The sequence below is a fragment of the Ochotona curzoniae genome, unplaced genomic scaffold (genome assembly GCF_017591425.1).
Source record: "Ochotona curzoniae isolate NIBS_2020 unplaced genomic scaffold, NIBS_Ocur_1.0 scaffold_2683, whole genome shotgun sequence".
Lineage (NCBI taxonomy): Eukaryota > Metazoa > Chordata > Mammalia > Lagomorpha > Ochotonidae > Ochotona > Ochotona curzoniae.
The window spans coordinates 4,869,459-4,892,228 of NW_024467100.1; the positions used below are offsets into that span (position 1 = coordinate 4,869,459).

Below are 22,770 nucleotides of genomic sequence, written 5' to 3' on the forward strand. Positions count from 1 at the left end.
AGAAAAAAAAAGCCCCAGTTCCCATTGTCAAGTTGAACATCAGGATTGAAGACCAGAGAATGAGGCAGGAGCGGGGAAAACTCAGAAGCTTCCCTTGGCAAGCATGCAAGTTGCCTTGGTGGAGTAACCTCACTACCTAAAAGATGACCCTTGAATCGAATGCTGCCATTTTCAATCCACTGGGCTAGGCATTAGGAGGAACAGCCCTGCGTTTGAGCATGTCCAGTACAAGGTCAAGTAAGAATGCTCCCTCTGCAAACAGCATTATACCATTACAGGTATTTTCCAGCCCTGTGGATGTGGGAGCAAATGCTGTTGCTGCTGCCTTCAAGGCAGCACTAATGAGCCCTTCTGCCCCTGCAGCTGTCAGAAGTGACACCAGATGTTAAGGCTCACACTTTACCATCATGCCCTGTTGCAGAAGAACTCGAACCAGGCCAGGCTGAAACAAAACAGCCTGCACTTGTTTTAACTTGCAGGCCAAGTGTTTGCGCCGACTTGGACTTGAAGCACTGGCATGTTAGTTCCACCCTGATTTGGGCAGCATGGCACTGAGGCCTCTGTGCCTTGTTCTATGTCACACAACAAGAGCAAGCTGCACCACTACCTCCTGAGCAGAGGGCATGTCTGTTTGCATGCTGCCCACTTTTCTTTCAAACAACTAAACATCTTTTTCTGGGAGGGAAGAGGTTAGTCTCTCTTTTTCAGAGCTGGGCTATCTTTGATAAGGACTGTTGCAGTGACAGATGAAGTCAGTGTTGTGGGGCATGGTGATGTAGCACCAAGGCCATGGTCAGAATGCTGGCACTCAGATGCCCAGCTCTGTGTCCTGATCATAGCGCCACACCATAAGTTCAACACCTTCCGGCACTCCGCCACATCCCAATACACTGATGCCCACCTCCACCCACCCAGCAGCACCAGACCATTGACCCACTGGCCCTCCAGCCTACTTGCCTGGACTCCAGCTCCTCCATCAGAAGTAGGGGCAGGGCCAGGCTGAAGTTAGGGAGCAGCAGGCACATGGAAATGGCAGTGGAGAGAACCACAGCAATTTGCGCCCCCACACACATGGGACACACAAGCAGAGGCAGGTGGTGCTATCTTAACATGCATGAGGCAGGGCCTTGGGCAATGCACACCTTGGTGCTGGGGACTGGGAGAAGCCACAAGGACAGAGGCTAAATCCAGGGCCTGGGGGGTGGGGATGCAGAGCATTTTAGCGCCATTCCTCTAACTAACTACAGCACACACAACTGCAAAGCGTAAATTGCAAATTACTTGCTCCTGAACAAGTGGATGTGACAGTAGGTAGGGAGAAATCTTTAAATAGCAATACTGATTACACTAACATTTCCCCCATGAGCAGAGCCAGCCATTGGAAAACTGTGAAGGGATATGTCCTACACAGCTGTTGCCAGTCAACCAGAGTGCCCACATCAATTATGGAGCCTCAAGGGCCCCGTCCTCGGCCATGCAGGTGCCAGTCACACTCCAGCCTGAGTTTAAGGCTTGGCTATCCTCTTATTCACTGCCTTGAGTCTCAGGGCCATCTGAAAGCAGAAAGGCTGCGCAGCCAGGCAAGCTTCATGCTGGGTCAGGGGAGTGCTCAGAGGGACTTGGGTATCCATTACTTATACACTAAATTTACCTAGGAGGTACTTAAGAATTGGGAGGACCTTTGCCCAGATACTCAGAAGGGCAGGCAAGATCCCTCACCTAGGTGGACCTCTTCCATCTAGGGTGAGGCTAAGAGAACTCATGGGGACTTGGACCAGTTCAAAACACTGTGCAGCAGATTAAGCCTGATCCCAATGGCAGCAGGAAACCAGATCAGCTTATGAGAGTAAACGTGGAGGAAGGACATAAATAATGCAACAGGTGATCCCAAGAGGATGCTCGTCAGCAAGAAACCATGTCTTTATCCTTAGACTTTAATCCAGGAGCAGCACAAGAGGACCTGGACACTCACTGAGAAAAGGCAACCATGTATCCACCTGAGATGCTGGGGTTACAGTTTTACTCATTGGGATTCTGGAGACTGTTGGCATTTTAATGAAGACAGAAACCTCACAGTTTGAAAGCAATGGAATCTGAACAGAGCAAGGCTGAGGTCAGTCCTACCTGTGCAGAGAAAAACCAAGCATGCTCTATTTGGTCTGTTTCCAATATACCCAACTCACCAAGACTGTCCACCAGGCTATCTTTCTTATGTGATTCTTTTTACCCATGGATATGGATGCTAATAAAGAGCTCGGTACCAAATAAAAGAGTGGAGGAAACGGGAATATATAGAGAAATCTGCAACTGACGGCTAGTTTAGGACTGGGTCTTTCTATAAGACCAGGGAGCCTAAGCCAGTTGGGAACAACAATGCAATGTGCAAGAAGGAAGTCATCACAGGTTGACAAGTGTGGATGGAAGAGGGGGGTGGGAAAGTATGTTCAAGGAGCAATCCGGTGACCCTAAGGTCCTATCTGATCCAAAGTCTCTGAAAGGCTTTGATTCTATACAACCTCACCTCACAACACAGATGCAAAGAGCAGCCTTTCCTCTTTTTCTTGCTGCCCCTGAGTCAGGCACAGCACCTTCTACTCAACAGATTCCAAGGCTGCAGAAGGGACTAGAACAGGGAGCCTCTTAGGACCACCACAATGTGTTCCCTTCCTGCGGTCACTGTCTTTTAGGCTGGGGGTGTTAACAGGGATGCCTTACTCTGTACTGGAGAGTCATTCACTCCAAAAGTCCCATTTTGAATGTGATAGACTAAGGGAAAGGTCTTGTTGCCTGGGAGACCGAGTGCTTCCTTCAACGCCGCCACGCTCTGGTGTGCCTTAAACATTTTGCAAAGAGTATCTCTTGAAGACTTAGCAGAGACTTGAAATTTAAATGCCTGACAATCTAATATCATGAATATGCATAGAGATTATGCTCTGATAAATAACAATTACTTGGTCATTGATATGCTGAAAAAGGAAAATGTATTCTAGGAGGAGATGGATGGATTTGTATGTGGGAAAGTTTCGGGAATGCAAGTCAGAATGGAGCCTGTGTGGAGTGCTCGGCTTTGTGCTCCCGTCAGCCATCACGCCAGGGAGGAGGGGATTCTTGGTCTGCCATATCATCATTAGCCACAGGAGATGAATTATTTTATTTGACAGAGAGGGATGATTTTCTTCTCCAAATGTAAGAGGCCACTAATACAGTTCATTCTTTCCGGCTGTTTATGGGACACCTGCAAATCTGATTAGTCCCACCACTCAGCCTTTGATTTTATGGCTAGAATTTCAGAAAGAGCTCCAATAACTAAGTCTGCTCTCCCCAAACCCGACAGTGAGGATCATCTACAAGGCTGGTGCCCAGATCCGTGGAAAGAAACTGCTGTTCATAAGATCTTTCAAATCAAGTCAGAGCAGATGCTTTTAGGACTAGGTCAAGGTATACCTAGAGGAAAGATGGCCTTAACTGGGCAAGTCACTCCACCCAAGAGCCAGGAAAAGAATGCGCAAATGGTACAATGCAGGGTCAGTAGACGGTCCTTGCAGAAGTTGGCTTCCCCACCACATAGTCGGTCCCTGGAGAACTTGGCTTCCCCACCACTCTAGAACAAGGGAAATCCAAGCAATCAGTCTGCACAAGCAGATGTGCATACAGATCTTTCCAGACTGTGACTTTTTATCTTCATTGACTCATGCAGGCCATGGCCCTGACTCCGACTCAAGATGGCAGGGCAAGCAGCCTCTGATAGAGGAGAAGCTCAGGCTCAAAAGATTCAAGAAGATATAGACTCTCACGCTCTCCAGAGATAGCACGTGGGAACAAGGCCTGCTGAAAGCAGCAAGGAAGGCCCTCTCACCCCTGACACACAAAGTGGTGGCATCCGCCATGGTGCAGGTACGACTCAGCCCCGAGATCTCAGCCAATCCCTCTCCTTACAGCTCAACTAGTATATCTAAATTCCTGTAAGTTACATCTCAGCATAATGAATTCCAAGGTCAATATTGTATAAAATACTGCCTGGAATAAATCGATCACTAGTGGAGAGTTGGAAACCTCTTATGGACAAGCAGGTTGGGATGCCAGGGCAATGATCTCTACCAGGGTATTTGACACAAGTTCATACCTGCAGATGTTTTAAGAGTGGCATCCCAAATCACATCTGTCCTGGCTCCCAGGCTTTCTCCCTCCTAACCCCAAACACCAGGAGAAGAAGACGGGAAAGGAAGGGTGGGATCATGTGCATTTTTCCTTGCTAAGTTCAAGTCATTATCCAACGATATCCAGCCAAGCCAGCCAAGCCCAACTCACAGCGAGGGATACATGGGAAATAAAAATGTTTTTTTTTCCATTTCAACTGCATCCTTCATTTCTCCCCTCCCACTCCCCTATTCCCTGACAAGCAATGACCCAACAGCATGAGCGATTCCTTACGGCTCCCTAGGTGTTAAACCTGCCCTGAGCCCCTCGCCAGGGAAGGCGCATCAAGCCCATGAGAGTGGAGCCTGCGAAGTAGGGAGGAGGCTGAGGAGAACCTGGGCCACAGCCACTTGCGTCTGCTGCTGCTGCTGCTGGAGGAGCTGCTGGAGGAGCTGCATTTGGTGATGGGTGGACAGCGGTGTCCCTGCACCCAGGCCTGGGGGCTTGGAGGAAGCAGAGGGGAGTAGCATCCGAGGTGACGCTGTCAGAGTGGGCTCCTGGGGCTGGGGTGAAGCCTGAAAGAGAAGACAGGGCATGTCACAGAGGAGTTGCCGTGAGAAACCTAATTCTCTTTGCCATAGACCTGGAGCGTGCGTGTGCAATGCTCTCCCACCCCCACTGCCACACACACATGGTCAAATGGCCCACCCACAACTTGCACACTGGAAATGCTGCATCTGCCATGGAAATATGAATGGGGTGCCAAGGAGGAAGCTGTGTAACTGCTCAGGCAGGTGCCACGTGGCAAGAAAAGGCTCATTTGGACATTTCTGTGCCTTCAATGGGATGGGAGACAAACAGCTGAGCCTTGCTCAGCTGATGTCTTGCTCATCACTTCCCATTACATTCTACCATTGAGTCATCTGAGGTTCTAGACATAGAGTCTCTCTATGGAACATAGCTGATCATCCCTTCATGCTGAAACCAGGAAAGAGGCAGCTTTAATCATTCCCATTGCCATGTTCGTAGGGATTCCCTCCTCCAGGGCCCGAGATGTTTCTTCTGATTCAGGCTCTGGAGGAAGAGGCCAGGAGGAGGGAAACTGCCTCCAGCCCTGCATTGCCTCCCCTCCAGGGAGAAGCTCCAGGAAAGGCAGCTGAGACATGAAAGCAACACAGCCATCTGGGGAGCGGGGCTTCTGCAAACAGAAGTTCTTGCCCCATCCCTGCCTTCCTTTTTCATGTCAGATGCTTCCTAACATAGCAATGGGTACACACAGAATTCAAGGGCAGGAAAAGACATTCTGTCTCTGAAAGTGCTCTCATCAATTTTCCAGCAGGCAAGAAGGAGGCATCAGCAACAGAGGGCTGTTGCCGCCTGTAGAAGACAAAACAGACCAGTAGTGAAAATGATGGCTGGACAGCCAGGCAATGTACTGCCCTCGCTGCTCCGGAGTAGGCAGAATTCTCCTTCTGATGACTGAACCTGCCTATCTGAGGTCGGCAGATGCGCATGGAGGAGGAACAGCATCTGTGACAGAGGGAATGGCCTGGAATCTAAGAATGCAGCCAGTACCAGCCACTTTGCTTCCTTCTGGATTTTGTTTTGAATTTAGTTTTGCCTTCTGGAACTTGGTCTCAAGGTTTTTTGTTTGTTTTGGTTTCCACCTTGATCACATCAGGAGCCTCTTGGGAACTTAGTCATGTTACCTCTTGCACTTTAGGCTGCTGGTGATGAATATGTTTTTAACCTCCAGTGGGCCAAGTTTCAGACCCAAGAATACAGCCATACACAAGTTCCAAGGCTCAGGAAATCCTTACTGCAGACAGGGGAGGCCCATACTGCCCTAACTCATTAGTGAAGCCCAGAGATTATTTGGAGAGGGAGAGTACCAGGATGCATAGTCTTGCACAAATACTTGGCAGAGATGGGATGCTGGGAAAGGTGGAGGGTGACAAAGAAAGGGAGGGTATCAAACACAGGCGGAGTCTTGGGAGGGGTGATGCAAGTCGGACACAAATTTAGGAACATGCTGCTTTGTAGCACCATCGAGACACCTGAAAGGCTATGAGACCTGCTCTAGCACCGCCACCAACCCGTGGGGCACCTCACTCTGAAGCTAAGCTGATTGTGCAGATCGCACAATCAGCCCCCTCCCTATTACCTTGGAGTCTGCGTGGGAGCCACCTTCCTTCCCAACAGCATCCAGGTCGGTCACACCTCGACTGAAATCCAAGATATCACTCCCTGGGAGTGGCACCTCCACGGCATCGATGTCCGTCTCCTCTGCAGTAGCTGTGGATGCCCTCTCAGCCCCAGCGAGCTGACGGCCTGCAGGGATGAGGGAGGAGTAGGAAGGAAATGGTGATACCACTTTTTCGAAACAAGCTCACAATTACACAAAGTCCAGGGTACACTGTCCTGACACTGTTATCTGTGCTTCCCCTCAAGGGTATTAAAGCATGTTCTCAACTTAGTAAGAGGTACTCTGTATCTCTTTATAGTCAGAAAACCACAGAACACTCCATCAAGCTTAGGTGTGACCACTCTGTTAGGTGGACCTACCTGTGGATGGAGGATGGCAAACGGAATAGGCCAAGAGAAAGAGCCCTGTTCGTGGAGTTGAGACGTAGAGACCTGTCCCAGCTAGATCCCCAAGAAGCTATTGGATCTCCAAGAAGCAAGTCAGACCATGAGCCCCAATTTCTTCAGTTAGAAGATGAGATATAAGGACAGAGTTCCCAGACTGAACTCTGACCGCCAGCTTCACACCATCAGCCTCCTAACCTCAAAGCCTAACTGGGCTCCTCCTACCAGGTCCAGGAAGAGGACAACGGGGAATCGGAAAGGGGCCCCAGTGACTGTTTTTAAAGACCTTCCACATGAAGTTTTCCTAGTTCCCACTTTGGTTTTTCTACTAGAAACAGTGCCCATGCCTTCAGTCACATGTACCACATTAAATATAAAGGCATGAGCATTCTATCATTTCTTATTTTTTTTTTGGTTCTTGTTCCTCTCTGTTTCTTGGGCTACATGAAAATCTTTGACAATGCACAGGCATTTCACAGGAAATATTTCCTTGCTGTATCTTGGTGATTAGATTCATTACTGTGGCCTTAACATTTCTTAAGGGTTTTCCAAGACTAGCACCACTTGTGAAATGCAGCAGTCTAGTGCAAGCAAGAAAGGAGGGAGCCAAGACCGTACTCCTGAAGCCAAGCCAGGCAGTCAGAGGAAATGGCTGCAAGACGTTTTCCCATGCTAGCCTACACAAGTCATCTGGAGAAGTTCCACAGCATGCTTGCTTTTCCTGCTGGCTGCTCCAGGAATGGAGGAGACAGCCCCAATGAGCATTTCAAAGGTGGTTCATAGAAAGACTGGTCCTGATGGTGGCTGGTGGGGCAATTTTTCCAAGCCTTGGTGAATCAGTACTAGGCAGAGTGTAGGAAACAGATGGGACCTTGATAACTTGGGGTTTAACCTGAGACACAGTGCAGACGACTGAATAGCCAGAGCATGGTGCTGGGAACTAAGCACTGAGTTCTCCCATGCCTATCCAGAGACAAACAGTGAGTGAGATGCTGTGTGTTTGAGTAGGAGAGCATTTCAGGAGCTGCTAAGAGGCTACAGCATTCCTGGGCTCCTGCAGCTCTCAAGGTGTTTATGTCTCTGGACACGTCGCACATGCTGCTGAACATGCCCAGCCATCTACTTTCCCTTCTCGACTTAGGGCCAGGACCAGGTCTAATGTACCTGTTTGCTAGGGATCCTGCAGAGGGATGATATTCAATACATGCTGACCTAACAGGTAGCAACTACAAGAAGGGCTGTCTTCCCATGTCCCCATCCGTGGAGGGCCTTACTATAAGGACTGAGCAGCCCTGTATACACAGGATCGGATGTATCCCTACCAGAAGCCTGGGTGGGATCAAAGAATGCCCGTGGCCCTAGCCCTGTTTCTGCAGCAGTCTTAGAAGCACACACTGTTCAGCCATTCTTTTTGTTGTAATGCGGTTCCCTAATAAAAGCCACAGTAACTCAGTGCAAACCACGGAGCTGCTTTCTTGAGGCCCTGTGGTGTTCAGACAACCACATTTGGAGTCTTGTCTTGACCTTTATATGAGTCATGGGTACAGATAAGTAGAGCAACATATGCATTCAAACTGGGAAGGGTACACCTGAGGTAGACTGGAATAGCATGCTTGATGCAGGGCCCTAAGTAGTGTGTGTACCTGTTAGCACATCAGATAAGACCTTAGGAGGGACCTGCAGCAAATGGCCCTTTTAGGTCCTATCATGAAAGGGAGGAAATCTGATACCTGCAACTGTCCTAGAACTGAGAAGTCTAAGGGATAAAAGATGGTATGATTTCCAATACACAAGAAATAAGAAAAATATGGGGTGCTGTGGCTTTCAATCTGTAACAGAGGGAAGGCCAAGACTATGTCTACAGATAGCATTGCTTCCTCAAAATATTTCTACCTGGGCCTGATGCGGTAGCCCAGGCTAAAGTCCTCACCTTGTAAGTGGAAGGATCACATATGGGCACTAGTTCATGTCCCAGCTATTTCAGTTCCCATCCAGCTCCCTCTCTGTGGCTTGGAAAGAAGTAGAGGATGACCCAAACCCTTGGGACCCTGCACTTGTGTGGGAAACCCAGAAAATGGTACTGGCTCCTGGCTTTGGACTGGCTTAGCTCCAATTCTTGTGGCCACCTTGGCAGTGAACCAGCAGATGGAGGATCTTTCTTCTGTGTCTTTCCTTCTCTCTGTATAATCTTTAAAAAAAAAATTGTACCTGACATGTTTAACAGCAACTAGAAGTCACTACACATATGCCCATTTCATTCTTTTATTCAATAACCATTTATTAAGCACCTTACATATGACAGAGACATATACATGAAGACAAAGAAGCTTCAGGAAGTGTCCTGCCAGATGCAGAAAACAGACATGAACTTCAGCTATACCCTGGATCCTAAGTGTCATCCATGAGGTGGCCAGCCAAAGTGTGGGACAACCGAAGAGGGCAACCAAACAGGCAGAGGTGGAAGAAACCCGTGTACAGAAAAAAAACACACCTGGAGAATTAGCTAAGGTAGGGGAGGAGGTGATGCAGGGGAGAGTGGTACAGGGGAGGAGGTAATGCAGGGGAGAGTGGTACAGGGGAGGACGTGGTGCAGGGGATCAGGGGAGCACCATAGAAGGCAGAGGGCAAGGCAGGTGCAAGGACAAAGAGGTGCAGAGATGGCAAGCATGTCAGGGGCACCACATGGGGCTCTGCAGTGAGGGATCTAAGAAGAGGAGACAGTGAATGCAGGTAGTACCAGAAGAGCTTCATTTACTACAGTGTCACCATGGAGGGAGTGTGGATCCAGAGCGGATAAGACAAAGCAATACTAGAAATATGGGGCTTATGCTAATGGACTGGTAATATTAAAGGGAAGAGGGGACAGAGCCAATGAAAGATCTCCAAGGAACAGAAAGCACAGGACTTGCTTGCTCTATGTTTATAGCAGAGGGCAGCAGGCAGGGCTCTGGGAATGATTCATCTAAAAACTCTTGAGTTAGGTGACTGTCATCCTACAGGGAGAGTCTGGGAGGGGCAGAATTGTGGTCAAGAGGATGTGTTTAGTTTAAAGCTATTCACACTCCAAGTCTGCATAACATCTGAGTGGCAATATCCATTAGGCTGTGAGCATGACACTCAAGCCCAATTCATTAAAGCCCCAACATGCATTCATTCATTCATTCATTCATTCATTCATTCTTTTTTTCTTCCCTTGCCTCCCTCCTTCTTTCTGCTGTCTGACAGACATGTCTAGTATTTAATCCTCCCAGTCTGATGCATGTGGTCTCAGTAGCCCAGACAGACTAATAATATAGCACATGCATGCACGGTTCAGGAAAAGGTCTGGCCAGGAGATTAACCTCAGTTAAAATCAAGGGAAGTTAGAAAAGAACACCAGGGACAAGTCCAGGAGGAATTACATCACTCACAGGGTGGGTAGAAAGGAAGCTGTGACAGATGTGGAGGGGCAGCTCTCACACAAAATAAGGCAAGTGTGGGAATGAGGGTGAAGGGTTGCAGGGCTGCAGAAAGTGAGTGCTTCGTTGCCAACCAAGGCTGGCCCCTTAATGACCTTGACTGTTAGCTTAAGGAAGGGTTGGCAAGGCAATGGCTGCTAGACTGCAGCGCAGAAATGGTGGGAAATTGGGCCCAGTGCTATGGGCTAGCGCCTAAAGTCCTCGCCTTGAATGCGCTGGGATCCCATATGGGCCCCGGTTCTAATCCCAGCAGCTCCACATCCCATCCAGCTCCCTGTTGGTGGCCTGGGAAATCAGTCAAGGACAGCCCAAAGTCTTGGGACTCTGCACCCGTGTGAGAGACCTGGAAGGAGTTCCTGGGTCCTGGCTTTGGATCGGCATAGCACCGGACACTGTGCTCACTTGGGAAGTGAATCATCGGATGGAAGATCTTTGTGTCTCTCCTCCTCTCTGTATATCTGATTTTCTAATAAGAATAAATTAAATATTTAAAAAGAAAAAAAGAAGTGGTGGGAAAGTAAGGAAGTAGACAATGAGTACTGGCAAGTCTACGAAGGAAAGGAGAGACAGGGCTATCAGCTAGGGCAAGACATAAGGATGAGGATGAGTTGATTTTGCTCTTTTAGATGGGAAAATTTTGAGCTGCATTCTCTGCCATGGACATAGAGGTCAGCACTGCAGGAGACAGGCAACAGCCCTCAGTACTCCAGACACTGGAGTAGCCCGAGACACTGGCCAAGGGCTGCAAAGGTAGGGGAAGGTGTTCATCAAAACCTTGCCCAGGTCAAGTATGGGGATCACCAATGTGCTCATGGAGTGTGATGTGGATGCTGGCGATCCTTGCTGCTTTGTGGCATCATGGGGTATATACACCTGTTACTAATGCAGAACAGACCGGATGTTGCCTGGCACCCCACAGACAGAAGAGCACATTGCTCTCAGTAACGAGCCAGAAATGGCCACGTTTTGCCTTGAAACTGATACAAAAACAATTTTAACTCAAGTGGGACATGCTCTGTTCTAGAGGGTAGTTTAAAGAAAGTTTTACATGTCTTAACTCATTATTATCCCCACTTGAGCAGTAAGGAGCTCATAACTAGAAAGGGAGGTGCAGGGGCTCCAAGGTCTCACTCTGGGGGCTCACAACCATGATACCACTCTGCCCTCACAAGGGCTTACCTGCTTTCAACCCCCAAACCATGCTTCATTTCTGCCATGGCTCATATGCTCTGTAAAATTATCTTGTTTATTTGCCACTTGCTTGCATCTCCCACCCCCACTCTGAATCTGGGCTCCTCGCCAGCAAGGAACTTGTTGTTTTATTCAACATCCCCAGTTCCTGCATGGCACCTGGTACCCAGGGGGATCTGCCAAACATCTGGCAAATGGAAAGGAAAACTGAGATGGAGGAGCTGATCAATGCAGAGAAGCATGGGCCCAGGCAGTGGCAGTCCCAGGAGATGCCGCAGTAGGAGCGGAGCTGAGCACTGACAGGGACATCCAGGGTGGGTTCGCTCTGTCGAGCGAGTGGGAGGTCCATACCTGGCAGATGGAGCAGAGGTATGCTGATGGGGGGAGGTTCATCCTCCTTGCTTGCTGTATTATCCGTCGAAAGTGTTTGTCGTGAAGGTGTGCTTTAATTACACAGAGGGAAACTGTCACTAGAGTCAAGCAAACTCACAGAGCTGTCACCTCAGAGTCACCTTGAATGTAACTGATACATGAATATAGAAAGAAGTCAATCACACAGCAAGCACACAGGTGGCTGGGGGAAGATGGGGAGATGTGGGTCAGGGATGCAGAGCTCAGCCTTACAGTCTAGAGATGGAGTGCATCACGAAGACTCAAATTAACAGCAGTGTATTCATGAGTTTTATTAGGAGAGATTTGGGGTGCTCCTGTCACTACACACACACACACACACACACACACACACACACACACACACACAGAGTTTCTGTCAAAGCAGCTCTACTCTTCCAGTCCTTCCCAATGCTACCTTGTTGCAGCCATGGGAGCAGCGTGGCCTCCAGGGGAACACGATCACTCCCAGGAAACCCTGTCCCAGATGGAGGCAGCGCCGCAGCAGAGGGCAAGGCAAGCAGAACAGGAGTGCCCGCCTCACCTGGTTCTGAGCCCCAGACACTGGCCAAGGGCAGCTGGTGCCAAGAGAGACAAAAGATAAATCTCTCCCAGGGCGGGGAACAGCAGAAAGAACAAGAGCAGAAAAGAAAGACAGGTGCAGAGGGCAGAGAGGGAGAGAGGAGGCACCAACAATGAAAATGAATTGCATCCTTCAAAGCGCCTCGGAAGCCCAGGAGGGGAAGGTTGACAAGCCATCAAAAGACAGAAAAGCTCCTGGACTTTCCAGTTCCTTCAGAGTAAACAGGCTTCTACGCACAAGAAAGGGGCTGCCATCCCATCACAGGGAGAGGCTCCATTGGAAAAATAAACAGTGCCTGACACCAGACACTCCCTAGCAGCAAAGCGAGATCCTTACACAGAAACTGTTAACCAGCAGTTCCACTGAGGGCCCTCAAGAGAGGAAAATCCTCGCGGAGTTAATAAACATTCTCACAGACTCACTGACCAAAGGAAGAAACAGTTCAGACACTAAGAGAGAGGGTGGAACTCAGACAAGTGCACTAAGTAGGTATAGCTTCAAGGCTGCAGCACCACATTCTGCCGTTAGAGGGCGTCGAGTGAACAATTTACCTGGGAAACGGTAGTTCAAACATCTGCTTGCCCACTTCTCATTCTAGCTAAGTGGTTAATTCAAGTTATTATTTATAAGAACATAAAACTTACTAGCTATGTAGACTAATAAAGAGTAATAATACAACCAATATTAATTACTGAAAACTAATAAAGAACTTAATGCTTCTTGACAGTATAATACATGCAAAGTACCAGGCTAGTTCACATGTGTTCTCTCAAAACACTTGACAGCAAAAACAGATCAAAGCAGTGGGGGATGGTTCAGCAACAATGGTTGGCAGGGTTAGGATTCAAGGCCCGTCATTCTGGCACCTGAACCTGGATACTCAGCTGCGTCTCTGATCTGCAGCTCTGGACTCTCCCATCAGCCCACGCTGCCTTTTCAAGCCTGGGATGGTTACGTCTACATATCTCCTGGGCTACACCTCTATGCCATCCAGTTAGTTGCAGTTACTGTAGATGTTTCTGTGAAGTATTTTTTTTTATGAGATTAACGTTTAAATCTGGAGACTTGGCACCAAGGGGATCACCCTCCCTAAAGTGGGTGGGCCTCATCCAACCACTTGAAAACAGAAAGAGAATCATGACTTGGCTGCCCTGAGCAAGGGGGAATCTTGCCAGCTGGTTGCCTTTGCACTCAAACCAACACATCACTGGGGCCCCAACCTGTACATGCTGGACTTCACAAACTTCCGTTATCACAAGAGCTGCTTGAAATCTTTCCTCCCCTTCAAGATTTTTTTTTTCTCTCTCTCTCTCTGCTGTGAAAGCCCTGTTCTCATTTACACAGCCAAAGAGTCCAGCTGCTTTCCTTTCTTACAGAGACCTCCCAAACTCAGCTAGATGTCCTTGAAGAGACACACACTTGGGGCTCTGGGCGATGTCTTCGATTTACAAGCAACTCGATCAGGCTACATGAAGAGTATCAGTGACATTCCTCCTAGGGAGATGGCAGATGGGAGATGCCACGCAGCTGAGTTCTCAGGTATATTCACGTACTTGAAGATTACCTCCAAAAAGGGCAATGAAAAGATGTAAACCTAACTGACAGGTGTTAGGTTCAAAGCCATGAGGTACGGTCAGGACGTGGAACCATGCTGGTCTCGTTAATACTGGGCCCAGCCTTTCAGTTATCTGCTCCATCAGCTCATGGTTCCTGACTCCCCATCCCCAGGGTCATTACTTCTCATCAGGAGGGCTGTTTAACAGCATTTTGCCATTGCATTGTCTTACTTCATCTCCATACTCAAGTCGGCACAGAGTAAGCTTTTAAGAAACTCTTACTGACAATGACTAAAGACTTGCACCGTTGGTCACCCTCACCCACTGCCAGTTTCTTTGACAAATATTTATTATGCGAGGAAGTCTTTTCCCTCCCACAAAAGACAGAGGACACGACACACAATACACACTGCACACAATGGGCTAAATGTCAAGGGCACCAGCTGAGGGTGAAGAGAATATAAGAATCCGGGGGTGGAGGGAGATGGCTACATTGCCTGGGAGGGTAAAGGAAGAGAATGAGAGAGCAGGCACTGGGAAGCAGATTTGCCAAAGGTCTTGGCACTGGGACTGAAGGACAACGAGAATGTCTATACAGAGCTGAATGCAAGGCCCTGCAACAGAAAGAACAGCATTCAGCAGGGCAGGAAGGGACAGAAAGAGCTGAGTGCTAAGAGAGGAGTGGGGGAAATGAGGTTGAAAGAAAACTCCAGAAGACAGTTCTCACTGGATTCCACACCAAACCTCTAGAAAATTATCCAGAGGATCACAGCAGTCACATTTCACTCACCCCACCCGCTGACAGCCACAGGGGCAGCAGGGGCAAGGAGCAGGCAGCACCCACTCCAGGTGCAGAGTGAGAGCTGTACTCTACAGGAAATGCACCCCAGGCAGCTCTACTTTCCCAGAGGCCAGACAAGGCTATCCCAGCCTCTGGTGGTGGCTGAGTGGGAGATCTCAGTGAGGCTCGTGGAGGAGAGGAGTTTGACCTCTCCCACCATCATCATGACAGCACTAAACATTGTGCCTGTGAGCACCCTCCCTGGGCCAAACTCCACCCACTTCATAGGCGATGAAGCCCTTTATGTTTTGGTTAGAACTCTGTGAATATGCCGGCTTTCAGTGTGACTGTGGGTTTGAAAGGGACATGGGGTTAGGCCATGGCTCTCCAACAAGGTCACCAACAAGGTCACGGGATTTTGCCAAAGAAGAATCAGGGAGGCAAGACATCAATCTCCAGCTAGCAGGTCTGAGGGCATGACCCTGACTCAGGATGAGAGTAGACTGGCTTCCACTCTCTGTGCACAGCATCTCCTTATTGGCCTTCTGGAGCTCCTGTGAGGCTTAAAGAAAACCTCTCCACTAACGGGCCAGCAGAGGCACATGAATTACCTGCTGGAGTCTACCTGTAACGCTCTGCCTTATCTCTAAGCTTCAGGTCACACAAGCAGATACTGTTTTAAATTTCCACTAGTCCATGGTCTGTTGTATATTGTAACTGGTCAAGGGCATACACCCAGAAAAATGCAACGAGTTCTTAGGAACACCGGTACGCTTGCCCTAATAGGAGACACCTCTGCTTGGTGACAATGAGTAATCCATCAGAGAAGTAAGGTGATTCCTTACGATGATAGAATCACCAAACTCCAGAAGGAAAATCATGTCAAGGAGTTCTAAACTGATGACTCACATTCCTTCCAAGCACTAAAGGTATCAAAGTAGAGGGAAAAGTCAATCTTCCTGCCCCCAGCCACCTGCTCCTTTTCACAGGAAGAACCCCAGTTACCGCTCCTGTGTTTCCTTCGGGAGATACTCTTTGTGCAGTAGATATGTGTGTGTATTTACATACCTAAACACATTTACACCCATGTATTTTTATATCACTCTAAGCACAGCATATCCTCAGTTAGAAATTAATAGATGGTTTTCTAACAGTTCCCAGAAACCGAAGCCATTCTTCTCAATAGCTGTACAGCATTCCACTACGTGTACCACATTTTCAAAAGCGTTCTTTTCTATGACCACCCACTTGGTTTTATAACACATCCTTTGCTTATATAACCTTACGTCTGTATCATTTATAAATGCATGGGGACAGTTCTAGGACAACTTGATGGAAGAGAATTTGAGAATAATTTGGGGACCAAAAGGCAGGGGAATTTTAAAACTTAATCTAGATCTCCACATTGTTTTCCCACAAGAAGTCTACCCTTGGTGCGCTCCGAAGTAGCATATTCAACTGAGTCTATTTCTATTCTGCTTTTAGGCACCACCTACACAAAACACAGTCAAGTTTTACTTATCTGGAAAGATACTCATCTGTCACCATTCATCTTTTCAGAATTTCTTTCTATTATTAGCCTTACTAATTCTTACTTCAGAATAAAAATAACTAATGTATATTTGCTGGGTACTATTATGTCAAGTACCAGACTTGGCATTCTTTAAAAAAATCTTTATTTATTTATTTATTATCATTTTATGATACAGTTCCATAGACCCCTGGGATTTCCCTTACCCCCTCCCAAGTTCCCCTATATCATTACTAAAGTATAGTTCTTCACAAATAGTCATATGTCCATTATTGTGGGCATGGACAATGGCAGAAACTTCAGCATCCTATTACATATAGTAAACAGTTTCATTGGGAGTCCATTTTGGTCTGGAAGTGGAGATGCATACTGCATTGTATCCTCACATCTGGATATGTCAGTCTCCATTTCACAGTTACTGTTGGCATTCTAAATGTACTGGCCCATCTCATTTTTTTTTTGTGACAATAATTATTATGATAGTAATTCCAGGACGTGAGAACTACAATTATTTTTTATGTCTTTTTATCTTTCAAAAGATTTAAGGCACAGGTAGATTATGAAACTTTTCTGAGATCATGCAGCTAGTAACTAGTAGAGCTAGAATGCAAACATGAGTAGTTCCTCCAGTCACTTCGCAACAGATTTATTCTGTTGTTTTCTAACTTTTCAGCTGGATACTAGTCCACCTGCCATGCGTGATACATCATGTCTGAAACCTGGAGTTTCCTGTGAGTGCTGCTTTGGCTATAAATGTCAAACGCCATCACTTACCACGGTACCCCTTCATGTTAAGAGTCTAGACTAACACGTTTATATGTGAACACAGGGAGAATGAGTATCCTTGCGATGCTGCGGCTTCCTATCCAAGAGCATCATGTCTTTCCATGGAAGATCTTCTTCATATAAAATGCGTGCATTTTTATTGTGATTACTCATAGGTCTCGTGTCTTTTTACTGTTATGTTAATAGATTTTCCTGCTATGATTTCGGACCAGTTGTTGCTAGAGGAAGAAAATCACAGATATCTGCATGTGATACTGGACCTTGAGTTTAAAGTCTCATTGCTTTTAATGGCTTTTCAGTTAATGTTCCCGAGAGTCTCTTTATGTTGCTCTTATTTCACTTTTTCATCATTTACTATTAAATTACAGAGACGCTCAAACACAAATGTATATCCTGATTTCTCACAAGACTTGAAAATCAGAGATACTGAAATGCTGTCCACATAAAAGGCTTTTTAGACTTAAAGAAGTCAGATATTCTCAAAGACTAAACTATTTAGGTTCATGGTAAATTTCAAAATTTTTTTCCTAATTTGTTTTATGGGAGTATTTTTTTTAACCAATATTTTCTTTAGTATCAGATGTGGTAGATGAATATTTCTATCTTTAGAAAGTATTCCTTAATATCTAGTTTCAGTGCTTCTTCATTTAGTTGTTTAAATAATTTCCTGTGGTTTTTTTTTAAAGTAACATGTTTCTTAGAGACAATTTAGTATCTAGAAATAAATAGAAAAAGAAAAAACAGCATTAAGTAGCTATGTGCCTGGAGCTGGAGCATGAGCCGCTGTCCCACATGGGGCAGTTCCAGCCTTCCCACCTGCACTCCAGTGATGACCCGGCCTACCTGGCTCCCCAGAGCTGCTGCTGTTCCTCTCGCTCTCTCCGTCCTCCTGGCCATCTGCATTCTGCTGCGTGTGCTGCAGGCTCAGCTTGTGGCAGACCTCAAAGGCCTGGCCCACTGTCCGCACGATGCGCATAGCTTGGCTCTGGCAAGGAGAAAGGAGAACAAATGAAGGTCGTGGAGGTGCTACAAGGACACCAGAAGCATCAGGGTGGACAGACACCCACAAAGCCAGCCGGACAAGAGATGGAAAAGCCTTGGGTCGTTCGGATGTGCACATACTCACAAACAAGAGGGAGGAGGCATCTTCCCTTCCTGAAACACTCCGAAAATAGAAACTGACACCATAGTTCTGAAGCAATCAGTCAAGTGAAAGGACAGACAGCCAACCTGCCAGTTCTGTGCTTGGCCTCGATTCTTCCTTCCCAAATGGAACAAAGCTAGGGATATCCTAGCTTCTGAATCTTTTTTGCCAACCATCACCATGTGTTCAGGGAGTCCACTAAGCTAAGAGGAAGTCAGTGTGTGGTTCTGATGGTTTGTTTTTCGCTACTGCAACTGTCAGATTACTTGCAGACCAAGGGCTGTGGTGATCAGGGCTTTGAAGCCAAGGCCCACACAGCAGTGGACAAATCCCCTGGACACATACAAAACCCCAAGGAAACATTAGCCATCATACAGTTTATCATCAGCTTAAGAAAGAAAAGCTGGCACCACACTGCCTAACTGATGCCCAAGGTTTTTAATAAGCTTACGTGGCCTTGTTGAGAGTAATGAATTGAGTCCCACTTGATGCATTTCATCACACTGAAATTAGCTGGCATTCTTCCTATCTTAATGAAGTCTTGGGGACTTCAGAACCTGTATGTGAACTGCTCCACCAAACCATCCTCTGCTGGCTATAACTTCCAAATCACTCCCCTTGCCCCTTCTATGTCACTTCTATGTGACTCCTTTTTGTTTAAGGCCAAAGAACCCATGTTAACAGAAAAAAGCAACCAACATCCACATGTCGATTTTGGACCCCAGCTTATATTTCTTCTAACCTCAAACTACCTCCTAGCAGTGAGGCATAAGATGCCCTTAGTCCATTTTACAGTCTCCAGAGACAGTTTTTCACTCACTCTCTCCACTATGGAGCACCATGACATTTCTAGGCAATGAGATTTCTAAATGAAGTGGAAGCATGCAGGTAATTTTCATGGCACTCCTCCCCCCATTCCTGAGAACCTCCATTCCCCATGCTTGGCCTGACTTCCTCCTTTGTCCAAAGGGTAGGCTTGGTCCTGTTCTCAGATCATGAGCTTTAAGCAACTAAGAGACAACTGTTTTTGACTACATATAAAGTTGAGATGCAGCAGACAAGTAAGAACCCACCAACCTTCCCATATTCAAAATATGCAAAAAACCCCCATGATTTAGGGGTGAGCATTTGGTGTAACAGTTAACACACGCTTGTAATGCCCATATCAGAATGTTGAGTGCAAGTCTTGACTCTACTGCCAAACCAGCTTCTTGTTAACGCATACCCTTAGCCCTAGGAAATAGCCTTAATGTTACCCGATGGTTCCAGTAATTGAGTCCTTGTTACCTACAAGGGGACCCAGGCTCTTTGTTTCAGCCTAGTCTAATCCTAGCTATTGCAAGCATGCGGAGAATGAACCAGCAGTTGGAAGACTTCTCTCTTCCTCTTGGCTTCTCAAATAATTAAATAAAATTAAATCAGGGCTATAAAAAAAAGGGGGGGGGAGGGTTATAACTTAGAGGACGCAGTGCCTAACAAACCCAGGCCAAGAGATTACAGCATTTGGCACAGCCTTTGGCCATCAAGCTGTGCCCTTGTTAGGAGACTGAGCCGGGAAGCTCAATTTTTAGTTGAGAAGAGAGATGTGGCTGCTCTGCCCTAAAAAATCATTCCCATGGACTTTCCAGATCCTCTAGCCCTGATTCCCTTTATAAGAACACACACAGAGTTCCTAGGATCAGCTTGCTGTAACAGAGCTCACTGCTAGTTCACTCAGCCATCAGCATGGCTTTGTACTGTGCTTCTCTGGGGAGCCAATGTTCACCACAGAGAACCTCTCTTTTTCCCTTATCCAATTTTGGTGGTAGTGTGTGTGGGGGAGTGGGTGGGGATTGTGCTCTCCTTGCAATCTGCAGAACAGGTAGACAAGGTAAATACTTCAGGTTCTGGAAATAAGACATGGTCAGTCCAAATGATACAGACACTATTTAATTTCCTGGCTTTCTTGTCTTACACCAACGAACCCAGATATCTCATAATGAATCAACACCTGCAAAGACTTATTTAGTCTTTGCCCATATGCAGCATTTCTAGAATACAGACCAAGTTTCCCCATTTAGAATACAGTTTCTTGGAAAATTCCAAATTCACTACTGTTTGTTGCCCTAAAACCTCAGGTTTTCTTAGGGAGGACATGTTACCACTCCCACCATCTCTTTAAGTCACTAGTACAGCACTTACCCAACTTCTAAGAATACAGTAAAAATTAAAGGTCCTCACACAGGTGTCCGTGATCTATGGGATCACATAGGAATAGGGAACAGATTCCTAAGCTTGTCCTTATAAGCTAACACTAAGATTGAGATGAGAAGCATTCAGATTTCGAGTTGGTAGATTTTCAGGGACCCTGAATCTCCATGACAATGACGGATGGTGGGATACACTCAGGACTGAGCAGAACAAAACCCCAGACTGGTCAAATCCCTCTTCTGCCACCTTCATCAAGGCCAACCATGAGTCATGAGCCCAAAATGGTAGCAAGGAAATGAGAAGGGCTTAATGTTTGATGTTTATACACTTGTTAGGATCAGCAACTGACTTGAGCTCTACTGGATTCCTCTGGAAAAGTAGAAAACACAGATTTTAGGTTTTCTGTTCCTGCTTGTCTCATGTGGCAAAGAGCATCCTCCTTCCCCCGCCGTCCCATTTCCTTACCGACCTGCCTTCATCACAGCTGTCCTATGTAGTATTTCTGTAGCATCAGTAAAGAATTGGATATGTGATTCTTTTTGTATCTCCCATAAATGTATGGGTAACTTATCTGATGGCTCCTCCAATGGTACTTGTCATAAAATAAACACTCAAGAAATAATTTATTCTGAATGTGGAATTTGTTGTACCAAAAGACAAAAAAAATATCAGTAGTTCATGAAAGGCTGAAGGTATTTTACCACTACAGCAACATAAAGTACTGAGAGAATCATCTCTTCTGTATGAATGCTAGCATCAAAATGATAATGCCTCCATCTCAGAACCTGTAGCATCAGAGGAAAACTCGGTGCAAGGAGCCTGAGTGATTATGGCGGCTTCCATGCATGAGAAAATCATTGAACAAAATTCTCATGTTCAATACTAACTGGTTCCATTTTGTTTTTTACTTATTCTTTACTCCTTTTTAATGTGAACACTGTATTTCTACACACAGTAGCACATTTTATGAAAAGTCCATGGCACTTGAAAACTACCCTGTCTGCTTTATAGAATGGCTAAAAACACATTAAAAAATAGTAGCAACCCATCCACTCATTCACTCTCTAGGAGTTAGAAACTCATAGAGGACTTCATGAGTTCAGGTACCCTTTGACCTCTCAGACTCTCCCTCTTTCCCCAGTGGAAAGTTTGCTTTCAGAGGATTCTACACGTAAGGATCTTAGCAGGTAGGCAATGAACTGCAGGTAGCTGGAAGGGGCAAACCTACCTGTTTTTCCCATGATCTTCTCTGCACAACCCTGTTGGCCTACTGCTGGGCCTACTGACTCATTGGCAGCACCTCTGGGGGCCCTCTGGAGAAGAGAACTAGTTTTGCTGCCAGCTGTAACACAATGATCATACCTGCTGGGGCTTAAAAGTTAGTAAGTTTGTTTATAGTAATGTTTGAGTCCAAAAGAGAGAGAGAGGAATTCAAGACCGGAATGAATAAGAACACCTTCCAGAGTTTCTTGTTCTTTGGTCTCCTAGGTCACGTCGAAGCAGTTGCCCACATCTCACAGCCTTTGGAAACCAATGTGGAGGTGCCGATGAAAGCAGTTAGCTCCAAAGCAGAGTGAACAAATGGGCTGCTAGTAAGGCAGCCTTTTCCAGGTTGGAGATCTGGCCACTCTCAGGAATTTACTAGGCTTTCTTTTTTCTAAGGCATCATTATACTGCATGATTTCTGTACAAATCCAGTTTAGTTTCACATAAGCCTCTGAAAGTGTTCTGTCACATGGATCAAATCTTCCTGTCCAAAAGCCATTTTCTATTAACAGCCAAAGCCTGAGTGGGCTCTTGGTTGTCAAGATTAGGCTGGATACAGTTCCTTTGATGTTTTTTAAAGCTGGAAAGGAATAGCTAACCTCAGAGTGCTCTTAGCTGCAGATGGAGAACCCTGAAGCTCGGGGGGGGGGGGGAAGGGGAGAGTGCTAATAATGTGCACTTTTGTGAAAACAGGGCTGGAAAGCGAGCTATCTTAGAACATTACACCACTCACCTTCACCACATACAATGCATTTTAAAACCACCTACCTATTCATATTGACAGAAAATCTTCTGTCCATCATCAGGACGTCCCTTCACCCCTCTACCCAGCAGAGGTCAGTATGCTTCAGAGAGCTGTTCCTATCAGCATGCCTAACACAGGTAGCAACTGTACTCCCAGCAGGTGTCAATATTTGTTAAGTTACTGCTGAGATGAAAATAACCATTGTCAGTGAGAGACAGCTGTCTACTCAAAGCAGGCAAAAGTCTGCAATGGTAGCTTTGAGCCTCTGCTCAAAAGAAAATCATTCATTCCTGAACTTACTAGTCCAAAGCAAAATTACAATCAATCATGATAGTATTTTCTGTTCACCTCCTAAGTCACCTGGCTGTTGGCTGGTTCTATAAACATTTAAGTGCTACCTACACATACACACATAATACACTA

At 46.5% G+C, this 22,770-nt stretch overlaps 1 protein-coding gene across 2 annotated transcripts in view; it reads right to left on the reverse strand.

Annotated features, from left to right (window-relative positions):
- The window catches only part of LOC121171574 (nitric oxide synthase 1 adaptor protein), a 310,882-nt gene that overhangs the window by 4,364 nt on the left and 283,748 nt on the right, over positions 1-22,770 (reverse strand). For both annotated transcript variants that reach the window (XM_041003300.1, XM_041003301.1), the window contains exons 6-8: positions 17,846-17,987; positions 6,302-6,468; positions 4,533-4,712 (exon numbers count right to left, since the gene is read on the reverse strand). In XM_041003300.1, the coding sequence (XP_040859234.1) occupies positions 4,533-4,712; positions 6,302-6,468; positions 17,846-17,987 (489 nt within the window). The remainder of the gene's footprint in view (positions 1-4,532; positions 4,713-6,301; positions 6,469-17,845; positions 17,988-22,770) is intronic.